Source organism: Nematolebias whitei, chromosome 15, assembly GCF_014905685.2.
Source record: "Nematolebias whitei isolate Nwh7 chromosome 15, NemWhi1, whole genome shotgun sequence".
NCBI lineage: Eukaryota > Metazoa > Chordata > Actinopteri > Cyprinodontiformes > Rivulidae > Nematolebias > Nematolebias whitei.
The window spans coordinates 31,706,027-31,718,018 of NC_056512.1; the positions used below are offsets into that span (position 1 = coordinate 31,706,027).

Consider the following 11,992-nt stretch of genomic DNA (forward strand, 5'->3'; position numbering starts at 1 on the left):
AGCTGGAATTAAAGGCCTGCAGCGTTGCTTATGGGTCTCAAAGGTGCAGAGTTTGAAGGTGCACACTGGGGGGGTTGTGAATGGCTTTGGGTGGTGGTAGGGGAGTTGATGCGACAGGGTGCAAAGGCCGTTAGCTGGCCAAGGGGTGAGGTGAAAGAGGGCCGGCAGTGGGGGGGCGACCATCTGGATCGGATTGTAGAAATTCCTCAGGAAGAGTTAGTGAGTAAAGGCCAAGATGGAAAAGGAGACGGGGGTCACAGAGCTCTCACCGTGTGTGTGAGTGTTTATTTTTCTTTGGCTCACTCAGTGTTTCAGCTTATTGTGCTGGTTTTGCCATTGTTGGAGAGGGTTTGGACCCAACAGGGTTTTGGACCCAACAGGTTTTGGAATTTGAGATTTTTTCAATAACATTCATCTGAGAAACATTTCAGGTGTGAGAACCTGCCCTCTGCTGTGGGTGACTGTTTTTCTCATGGTGATTCTCAGTTGGTCGGGTTTCATTGGCAGGAAAATATTTGAGCAACTTTTATACTGTCAGTGGTACCAGAACCTGAACTGTTGTCCAAAAGACAAGAGGCTTTGTGATTTTTGTTGTCTATTTTTAATTTGTTTCACAAAAATGAACACTGAAAATCAAACATGCAAAATGTAAAAGTTTACACATCACAAGAAACATAGTGTTTTATGCATGTTCAAGCTGAAACTTCTTCCTCTGAGAGTCAACGGCTTCTTTTAAACAGCTTCTCAACCAGTTGAACATTTCTGACTCCTATACAGCAACAAACAGTTATAAAACATTCTTTATTTTAATATATTTTTTGTCATCTGAAAGCTAAAAGAACTGTTTAGTTCTGAAGGAAATATGCTGCACAATTGAATGTTAAGAAGGTTAAACTAATAAATCATCTCTATTTTTATGCGTGCAAACACAAAGATGAGATTCATCAGACCTAACTCTTCCCATTCTCCCCCTCTGTGGCTGTTTGTGCAGTTGGGAGGTCAGTGGGTTGCAGTCATGCTGTCCCTGGACGAGCCCCTGGACTTGAAACTCCCTCGGCGGGCCACTGGGAGGGACAGAGGTGCGCGCTCTCCAACCCTCTCACTGCTGCACCCTGAGCGTGTTCGCCAACTCCACATGACGGATGATGGGACGGCAGTTATAGAGCCCGCGTCACCAGCATCTCCACACTCAGGTAGACACCAAATATGAGTCTTCACCTCCTAGCTCTTCTTCTTGTTTATGGTGTCTTTTTCAAGCTGCGCTCTAGAAATCAAACGGTTGACCTACAACACACAAGTATCAGTTCTTGTAACGGATTGTTCTGAAAGCACCTATTGAGACCAGGATCCCTGTAACAGATACCTTAAGGGAGAGGTCACTCCCACATGCGTTTGTTTTTTCAGGTGTGCAGGTGGTCCCTCATGACCGAACAGATACCCCAACCCCTCCTGCGGTGGACTTGAGCATGTCTCCCTCCTCCCGTCACACCCCCAGTTCTCCAGAAATGAACAACTACGTCCCCTCAGGGGTGAGTACGACACACAGACATCTGCAGGCACAGACAGAAAGCTTTAACCAGCCTTTATTTACTCATAGAAACCTATATAACTCAGACAGAACCCTCTTGTTTCCTTGTAGGTGTTTGAAAAATGAACACTGCATTTCAGCAGCAGGCTTAGTGGTTAGCACTGTTGCCACACAGTAAGAGGGTCCTAGGTTCAATTCTCGATTTGGACCTGGAGCCTTTCTGTGTGGGGTTTGCATGTACGTGTACCTCGTGTACTCCGGTTTCTTCCCACAGTCCAACATGCATGTTAAGTTGCCTTCAGGCCAGCCCTCCCTCACAAAAGCAATGTGTCAAGTCAAGTCAAGTCAGATTTATTTATAGAGCACATTTAAAACAGAAACTGTTGCCAAAGTGCTTAACAAAAATATCACAACATCAAATAAAATGTAACAAGATATATTTACAGCACATGGAATAAAAATATAAAACAGAAAACATAATTAGAAACAATGAAATACTAAATCAGATCACCTTGTGTCAAAAGTCAAGGAAATAATAACAAAAAGCATAAACTCAGTCAGAAACAATGAAATACAATCAGATCTGATGACCTTGTGTTAAATAGGAATAATAACAAAAGCATAAACAGAATCAGCATCAATGAAAAACTAGATCTAAATCCGATCACCCTGTGTTAAATGTCAATGAGTATAGGTGTGTTTTTAGGAGAGATTTAAAAGCAGAGACTGAGGTGGCCTGTTGAATGTTGATGGGCAGATTGTTCCAGAGTTTAGGGCCCATGACTGAAAATTCTCGATCTCCTCTGAGCTTCAGCCTGGTTTTTGGTACGGCCAAAAGCAGCTGGTCTGATGATCTCAAAGCCCAAGAATGAGTATAAAGATGAAGAAGGTCAGAGAGGTATGATGGTGCGAGGCCGTTGATGCACTTGAATGTCAGCAGGAGAATTTTAAAATTGATTCTGACACGCACAGGAAGCCAGTGAAGGGAGGACAGAACTGGAGTAATGTTCTCAAACCTGCGAGTTCCTGTTAGTAGCCGAGCTGCAGCATTTTGTACGAGCTGGAGACGTGAAAGTGAAGCCTGACTAATCCCAACATAAAGTGAGTTACAGTAGTCCAGCCGGGTTGTAATAAATGCATGGACTAGTTTTTCAAGGTCGGATCTGGACAGAACGGACTTAAGCTTTGCTATCTGCCTTAGCTGAAAGAAGCTTTTTTGTAGAACACAGTTGATCTGTTTATTAAACTTAAAGTCCGAGTCTAAGACTACCCCGAGATTGGTAACCGACTGCTTTAGATGAGGCTGAAGGGAGTGCAGGTTTACAGGATCAGTTACAGAGGTAGAGCTTGGGTTAAACACAATGACCTCAGTCTTCTGATCATTAAAACTCAAGAAGTTTGCAGCCATCCAAGTCTTGATGTCATCAAGACATTTTAGCAAAGGGTGGATGGAGCAGGAACTGTTGGGTTTTAAAGGCAGATAAATCTGAGAATCATCAGCGTAACAGTGAAACGAAATACCATGTTTCCTCAGGATGGACCCCAGGGGGAGCAGATACAATGAGAACAGAAGGGGTCCAAGAATGGACTCTTGCTGGACCCCACAGGAAAGAGGGACAGAAGCAGATAAATGATTGCCAAAGTTAACACAAAAACTCCTGTCACTCAGATACGAACGGAATCATTCTAGCGCCACCCCTGTAATCCCAACCCGGTGTTCTAGCTGTGACATAAGGATGCTGTGATCAACAGTGTCAAATGCAGCGGAAAGGTCGAGGAGTACCAGGATCGCAGACTGACCAGAGTCATTCGCTAGCAGAATGTCATTACAGACCCTTACTAAAGCTGTCTCGGTGCTGTGCAGTTGTTTAAATCCTGACAAAAAAAACCCTCAAAAATTCCATGTTGTTAAATAAAGGTAAATAATAATATTACATAATAATAATTTCAGTGCAGGAGTTGGTGGCCGAACTTTACTCTGTTTTGCAGAAAGAGAGAGACAGACTCGGCATGCTGGGGTCATTAAATCAGGAGCACCATGGGGTTGTGTCACACTCACATAAGGCAATCGTGTTGTGCAAGTGATGGGAGGCCTCTTATCAAGCAGGTCTTGTCTTCCCAACAAATGTCTTTGTCTGCGCAGCTTGCACTCAGTGGCCCTGCTGGCATGATGCTTGCATGTGTGTGTATGTGTGTACATGTATAATCAGATTTAGGGCAAACCACAGCCATGCAGACCTCATGCCTCCTAATTTAATTCCCGTGCAATTGAATCTAGACATGCTGGCTAAGGCCATTCAGCCACCCAGTGCCCCCCTGAGCTGTGCTGCTCACTTATCCCCTGTGGACATCAGCAGGACACTACTACCCTCTGTGTGTCTTACACATTTTTCATATGGCAAACACTCACATGCCTTATCCTCTGTGGTCTTACAAAGCAGCTTGCATAGTTGTGCACAGAAAGCTGCATCAAGCCTTTTCCTCGCTTCGTCTTTGCTCCCCTGCATCTTCAATTCTACTTGAGCTGAGGTTTTCCTCTGAGTGAGTTGGTGCTTTCGTTCTTCGAGACCCAGTGGCTCATTGATTCTCAAGGCTCTCTCAGGGAGCTCAGGGATGTTGGGAGGTTTTGTAGCACACAGCAGGTAACTAGTAGAAGAAAAGTGGAGCGGATTCTTTGAAAAGAGCGACGAGAATCAGCAGTTCAGCAGGAATAGACGCCTCTTTTATTCTCTTTCAGTCAGTGAGAACATTTCACAGGTTGTTTAGCTGATGGTCTGATTTCAAGAGTGCAATGCTTTGGAGTTGCTTCTTAGAACAGCAACTGCACAAGTGCTTTCACTGTAGTAAGGATTTTTATTGTATATTTGAAGCTTTTATGTTGCACTCAACATGTAACTTGTATCTTTTTATTGGCAGATTCTTTTGTCAATTTGTTTGTTACACTATTTTATAAGTTCACTCGGACTGACATTTGTTCTTTGAGCTTCTCTACAACAGTTTGACATAAATAAGTAATTAATGTTCTCGTCTCTCACAGGCATTCCAATTCTTTGTGCCAATTGGACCTGGGGCAGGACTTCACTTGCCGTCCTCTATGTTTATTGGCCAAACGAACGATAAGAGGGCCTCTCCTGACCTTTCATCAGATGAGCAACTGGCCTGTCGCTGGAAGAAGGTGAGACTCAGAAAGTTCACGAAAAAGACGTTGCACTAAAACATAAAATTAAAGCAGCATTGTCATTACAAAGGCTTATCAAAATCTCTTTCCTTCCTTCAGTGTCATCTGCTTTTTGACTCCTTACAAGATCTAGTGGACCACGTCAATGACTTCCATGTCAAACCTGAGAAAGATTCTGGGTACTGCTGCCACTGGGAGGGCTGTGCTCGAAAAGGAAGGGGGTTTAATGCAAGGTAAGAATTTATTTGACATTAGGTAGAGAACGCAAGAAGTAGATGGTCAGATTAATAACATTATGTGTGCATGCATGCAGGTACAAAATGCTCATTCATATTCGCACTCATACCAATGAGAAGCCCCACCGCTGTCCCACCTGCAACAAGAGCTTCTCACGCCTGGAGAACCTCAAGATACACAACCGCTCACACACAGGTCAGTGCTCACAGAGAGCAGCAAAACATAAATGACTTTGGGCAGAGTTAACGGTAAGTAAACATCGGAGTTTCTTTTTATTTACAACCACAAACCTGAAAAAGTTGGGACATTGTTTAAAATGTTAATAAAAGCAGAATGCAGTGATCTGCAAATGTCATAAACCCATATTCTGTTTTTATTTACTTTTTCCACAACGGCCCAACTTTGTTGTAATCAAGAAGAAACTCAGATGTGAACATGTAATATTTTGATGAAATCTCATGTGTGTAATCTCCCCTCGCTGCAGGTGAAAAGCCCTACATTTGTCCCTACGAGGGCTGCAACAAGCGCTACTCCAACTCCAGCGACCGCTTCAAACATACACGCACGCACTACGTAGACAAGCCCTACTACTGCAAGATGGTGGGCTGCCTGAAGCGTTACACAGATCCCAGCTCTCTGAGGAAGCACATCAAAGCGCACGGCCACTTTGTGGCTCAAGAGCAGGGCTCCCCAGGTGGCGTGGGCTCTCTGCTGAAGGGAAGTCAGAGTGGAGGGCTCGCTACTGGTGGTGGTGATAAGGATTCAGAGTTGTCCTATTTGAGCGGAGCTCATATCATCATCCCTGGAGCAGCAGCTGCTCTTCTGGGAGGTCATGCCCTGCAGGGCTTGGGTAGTGCCCTTCCTCTGTCCCCCCTCAGTTCTAGGCCCCTGGACCTCAGCACTCTGGGAACCTCCAACTCCCCTCCAGCCAGCTTTGGAGGCACATCCATCTTGTCCTTCAGTGGTTCACCTCTGGGCATGGCCAAGGCTCCTCTGCTCTCCCCGTCGTTTCCCTCTTCGATCCTTGGACTGCCAATGGTTCCGATGCCGGGGGCCACACCTGAGCGCCGGGTCCAGAGCCACCTGGCAAAGAAAGGCATAGGAGAGGAAGCCGAGGATGAGGTGCCTGGGGGGGTCCTAAACCTCTCAACAGGAGGGTCTCATGATCCGCTGTCCTGGGTGGTCATCCCCCCAGGTGCTGTGGTGCTGAAGCCAGCTGTAGTCAACTGATATGCACACACACAGACGTACACAAACACATGCACGCACACACACACACATACACATTCCAGAAGAGCTCAGGGGGTTGAGGTCAATGCCATAGTGAGAGAATAAGAGGTTAAAGGTGACTGCACAATCAGTTCCAGGCAGTGCATTAAGGACGGGTAAAAGAAAAGAAACTAGTGGAGAAACCTACCAGGTAAACACAACACCTCACATGTTTTAAATATTCAACAACCTGTACAACGCAAGCCTCTTGAATTGAAAACCTAAACTCGGGGCCCAAGAATTATATTCAGGAAAACGTTGCGTCCTGTCTTTTTAATCACAAGGCCTTACAAACAGGCTCCTCTTTTGCTTTCTTGTTTTATAGTTTATTCATTCCTGCTGGTTCTGTGGACAGGGACCATAAATGTGCCGTTCTCAGTGATCCGTGTTCTTGCAAAAGTCCTCATTGTTAGATATTTATATGACAGTGTGCCTCCAGCTTAGCGGTGAGATACAAACATGAATGAAGCACTCACAGTTAGGCAAATGTGCATGTAATAGGATGATATTTCATATTTTAAAGGTATTTTTCACAGGATGATGTGAATAATATAATGTAATTCAGACAAGCTTGCTGAACCAAAGCAAGTGAACACAGACTTTCCTGTATTTGTCCAGAGGACAGGTCGGCTAAACGGAGCACTTAATGGTGTCAACTGGTTTAAGTACTGAAACCTCAAAACTGCTGCTAACCTCTCTGCTCCTCCAGTGCAGCATAATAAAATGCTGGGAACGAGCAATTTTTCTGACAATCTGTCCCTGGTTTGGGAAGTGTGACCAACACAGACCAGACTAGTTCACCAGAATGCTAGGTGTGCAGACGGGGCTTTTAGGATTTAGACTTTATTGATGTCTTAACACAGACAAATGGTGTTTCATCACCTGACCATGACCAATCATCATTTTCTTTTTCTTCTCAAGTGAAATTTATCAAGATGGTTCAGAGTTTGTAGAAAGGTTATGAACATTCAATATCTTACCTGTTGTAGATGGCTCTAAATGATTTCAGTTTAGAGAAATAAAGTTTGATCTTGATTGGATTAGCAAGCTAATACTGTAGTTTGAGTAGGTAAAAACCAAAATGCACTGCTGCTGTCTGAACAGCTCCAATCTCAAATGCATTTTAATGGTTCATGCAAATACTATTTAATTTTTTTTGTCATGGCTCTCAGTTTCGTGGTTATTCCAGCAGAAATTTTTAAATATTCCTGCTTGAATTGTCTCAGGTCGGACAGGAAGTAATCCTTGCTGCTATTTAGCTTGCAAATAACTATTGTTTAACGTCACAAAAATCAAGTCAAAATTAACATAATGCAAGAACAAAGTCCAGCTTCAAAATAACACTTGCACACTTCAGTTCCAGAAGACTTTGTAAGAGCTTTAAACTCTCCCAAAGAGACAAATCTGTTACATTTTAGTGTGGAATGAAAATTATTGTCCATGGTGTAAAATAAGAGAACATTGTTCTATCAGGCTCAGAAAACATCCTGGGAACTCTGAAGAGGAGCCAACAGGAGGTCCAACTCTCATAACAGGCCTTCAACGTATTAAAAAAAATTACATAAATAGGAGGAGAGTTTGCCCACTACAGCTCTGCACATAAAAATATACAGATTTTGTCTCATTAGATCTAAAGAGGGCCAATAACTCAGATTATAGAGTACACAATGATGTGTGCTACACAATGAACTGAAGAAGCAGACTGCTCAAGAATAATGTCACTATAGTGGAGAACGTTTAAAATGTAGACTGAACTGATATTTTTCCTGACTGATACAGTTAAACAAGCTCTTATTTAATTTAAAAAAGCACAATCTAACCAGCATTTGTACTAAACAGTTAATATTCACTAGAAAGACCATCATTCAGTCAAATACCAAATACTGGATGAACTCTAATGTGACAAGTGATCATGTAAAACTGACAACTGTGTGAAGGTTTATAAAATACACTCTTGATCTGCTACGAAAGTTTTCAGACTGGAGCTGTTTTTAGACGGCAGCAACCCCCGTCCCACTCAGACGAGCAGTTGAACCGAGTTTCTTCAAAATGTTATTCGAAGAGAAGTCTATAAAAAGACGTATATTAATAGTTCACAACCTTTCCACAGAACTCCACTTTAAAATTTCTGAACTTTTGCTTTCAAGGCCCTGGTGTGTCTGACTCCCCCCTCTGGCAGAACGTGATGAACATCCTGACTGTCCAGCTGCTTTACCATAATTCAATCAACGCAGCCAGCTTGTGCTTGAAAGGACCTCTGTGGTGATAAACACTACAGTCTTTATTTTTTCCCCCACATTTTAACTAAATCTGACCTCCAACCAGCTGCGAAAAACAGGTGCTGGTCCACTTATCAGCTTCAACAACATCCTGTTGTGACAAAATTACCTGAGGAGGGACCGATGGGATGTTCATGGTGCGTCAGTGAGTCGGGGGAGGACTGATGCACTCAGTGCTGCTTACAGCTGGACTCACAGGAAGCCACACTATTTCAAACTGCCTCATTTTATCCTGTCCGTAGGAGCAAAAAGGACAAAAGTCTTCTAGGAAACTTATGGTTTGATCAGGCAGTCCACATGCACTTAATATACAATTTATAACATGTTGCTTTAGAGTCAGTTGATTAAAAAAGTGGTTTGCTCTTATTTCGTTTTTCTGCGAGAAGATTTGTTGTGGGGTCGTTTACGACTTGTCCCTGCATGTGTCACTGCCATGTAGGAGAGGATGAGGAGCAGGAGAGGAGGCTCTGAAAACAAACACTAAGACTGACGACTCCTCTCATCACTCTTCTATCTCTCCTGTTCCCATCTGATGATTTCGCTCATCTTATTTTGCCATTGCCCTCTCTAATGGGTGATTGATCCACCCATGGTTGTTTTATATTTTTTGTCTTTTTTCTGTTCAGACGAGACATTTTCTTGTGATGTTGATGCTTCTTGTGTTTTCCAGTCAGCTTTCTGCTGTCGAATTTGGGTCTTTAATGGGTTAAAATCAGGGAGAGCTTTTTCTAAAGCTGTGGTTGTCAGCTTCACTTTGGTTGCCAGAGGGGTCGTTAGAAAAATTAAAATGCCACGAGGCAAAGTTTTGTCAACTTTTCTGTGAGAAGTTGAGGCCTACGTTGCGTAAATTCATTCTCCAAAAACAAACTTCTGCATCCTAAAACGTTTTATTTTGTTCAATTTTACTTCAAGGACGGAGATTTCTTTGGTGACCGTTACTTTTACAATACAGTTCTAACGTTTTTTTGTGCTAAGCTGAAACAAATAGCCCAAAACATATCATATTTCAACTAAAGAACACAAGGGAGGAGTAATACTGATAATAATAAACATTAATATTTTTTTCTTTTAAAAAAAACTTTCTTATAGTCAACTTTTTGTGACTAAAATACACAAAAAAAACTTTTATATAAAAGTCATCCATTTTGATATTGAAGTTTTCACATTAGATCTGATGAAAAATATTTAGACAACTGATTAAGCACTGATTTATATAACTGTCCAAGTCACAACGTGTTGTAGACTTCATGAAAATATGATTTAAACTTCTCCAACATGAACAGAACTTTATGAGAACATATAAGCAAAACTCTGAGGGCATTTAAAGTTGATGCTATAAGCTGTAGTTGAGCTGTGCAACACGTAACATGCTCAGCAAATATTCCCTTTTCGTCTCTTCTCAGCATCAGGACTTATTACTCATAAACTGCAGAAAATCTTCAAAAAGGTGCAGAAAGTAGAAATTCATATTTAAATTTATGGTTAAATTACAAAAATTTAGAAATTATTTAACGATCATTTTGCACACGTCATTATCGAACATAAAGAAGGTTTCATGCAGCCTTCTGTGCTTTGCAAGAACAAAATTAAACTTTGAAAACTACATAAAGCCCCAACATGCAAAACACTTCATTAAACAATAGTTCAACATTGTTGCTTCTTACATCCGATTCCTGTTCACTGATGCAAAACAAGACGAATCAGCAAGAAGAAATTACATCTCACTTGTTCTGTTGACGTGTCCAAATCACAATCGTGTGGTTAGAAATAAAACACCCTTTTTTTGTGATATTTTAGAGGCCAATACAAATTCTAAAGTAAATATGATTTATTTGAATATTCCATTGATTTAATCTCCCCTTTAAACGTTTTTATGTTATCTTTATTTTTTATCTTGAAAAAGGGCTAGCCTCCACATCCAACTGTGTAACGACTGAATATGAAAGAGTGCGAGCGCAAAGGGAAGGGCTGATTGAATAATTGAGTGGACAGGGAACAGGGATTGATGAGGGCAGAGGCTGGGAGCCAGCAGAGAGAATGAAAACGCAAAGGATGACTGTCCTGTGCTGCCGCTCTCCATCTGGCCACCTACCCAGCAAATGGTCCTCTCAGCTCTGAAGCCGCCGACTGTGCCCAGTGTGGCAGCCGCTCAGACATACCAGTAGAAAACTAGGTCACTGAACTCTTCCTGCCCTCTGATTTCCCCTCCCGTTTAGATTAAACTCAACGCTCATTCTCCCTCTTCCTGACCACCAAAACTTTATCCAGAAACAAAGCAAGGGACCACAATCCCAGTTGAAGCGCATCAAATGTCACTTTAAGGTCGTCACGTCAGGCTGAGATAAACAGAACACGTACGACCCTTCTGGTCCGTCTCCGGCTTTCAGGTCGGGTTCTGAAAAGAATCATTTATCTGTGAATGAACAGGCCTGGCATGTGATGTCATCAGAAGCAGGTTAGGTAAGCCAGACACGGTCTCCATGGCAACAGTGAAACCCACAGATGCAGCGGCTCTCCTTTTCCTCCTCGGTGTGTCTGTCTCTCCTCTGCTGGTCGAAGCCAGGGACAGAGATCCGAAGCGTGACAGCAGAAACCTGAACACGACATGGACCCTAACGGGGTCCACAAGAGTTCAATATGAAATAAGCTCCGTGATCCATTAACCCTTTGAGCTCTCAGCCTGTAATAAACTGCACTTTTCCTCCCCTTGTAGACTGTATAGATGTGGGGATTTTGTCTTTTTTTTTACCAGTTGTTTTGGGAACGATGATTTTTTTTTAATCATTCTGAAATGTTTAAGTTTAAATCTTTTCTGCTTGTTTCATGCTATAAAAGTGGTACGTGTTCCCGGGGCTGTTAAACCCTCACAGTTTTAAAAAAGCAGCAGAGCTGAGATCCAGGACACAAACATCATCTAACCTGGTTAGCATCCTGTTGGAAGTGCCACACAGTTGCACAAAGGGTTAATAACAAGACAAAGGCCACACAAGGCTTGTTCAAGTTATGTTTTTGCACATTTGTGAGATATTATGTCAGTATTTTATTTTTTTTCCAAGTGCCTTTTTATTATAGGTAAATATAGAACACTATATGAAAAAAAAAAAGATTATATGAAACTATATTTTTCCTGGCATCATGTTCTGTGGTTGAACATGCAGAATTGTTAGTTGTGAAAGTCTCCAGTTGGTACAACATAGCCGTGTTCTCCTGTTTTAGAGGAATTTTATTACGATATTGATAAAAATGTCAATGAAAACGACAAATGTTTAATAAAGTTGCATTTGATAAGTCTGCTGTCGTTGTTGTTTCAAGAATATGAATTAAAACTTATTAAAGAAAAAACATTTTCACTGTCAACCCTTTGAAGTAAAACAATCATCTTGCTCTGACTTAGTTACTTTCAGAGTTTCAGTCACGAACCATTCCTGGCTACAGTAGAAAAAGGCAATATATGAATAAAAATGTTTCAGTCAGACTCGAGGCTGAAAAAGAGAAGGCTTT

General features: G+C 42.1%; 1 protein-coding gene across 1 annotated transcript in view; it reads left to right on the forward strand.

The window, feature by feature from the left end:
• glis2b (GLIS family zinc finger 2b) overlaps nt 1–6,342 on the forward strand; it is a 25,912-nt gene extending 19,570 nt beyond the window's left edge. The window contains 6 exon segments of the mRNA XM_037688382.1: nt 992–1,193; nt 1,405–1,579; nt 4,541–4,703; nt 4,806–4,939; nt 5,020–5,138; nt 5,428–6,342. Of these exon segments, the coding sequence (XP_037544310.1) occupies nt 1,016–1,193; nt 1,405–1,579; nt 4,541–4,703; nt 4,806–4,939; nt 5,020–5,138; nt 5,428–6,173 (1,515 nt within the window). The 5' untranslated portion in view covers nt 992–1,015 and the 3' untranslated portion in view covers nt 6,174–6,342.
• Nucleotides 6,343–11,992: the final 5,650 nt, after the last annotated feature.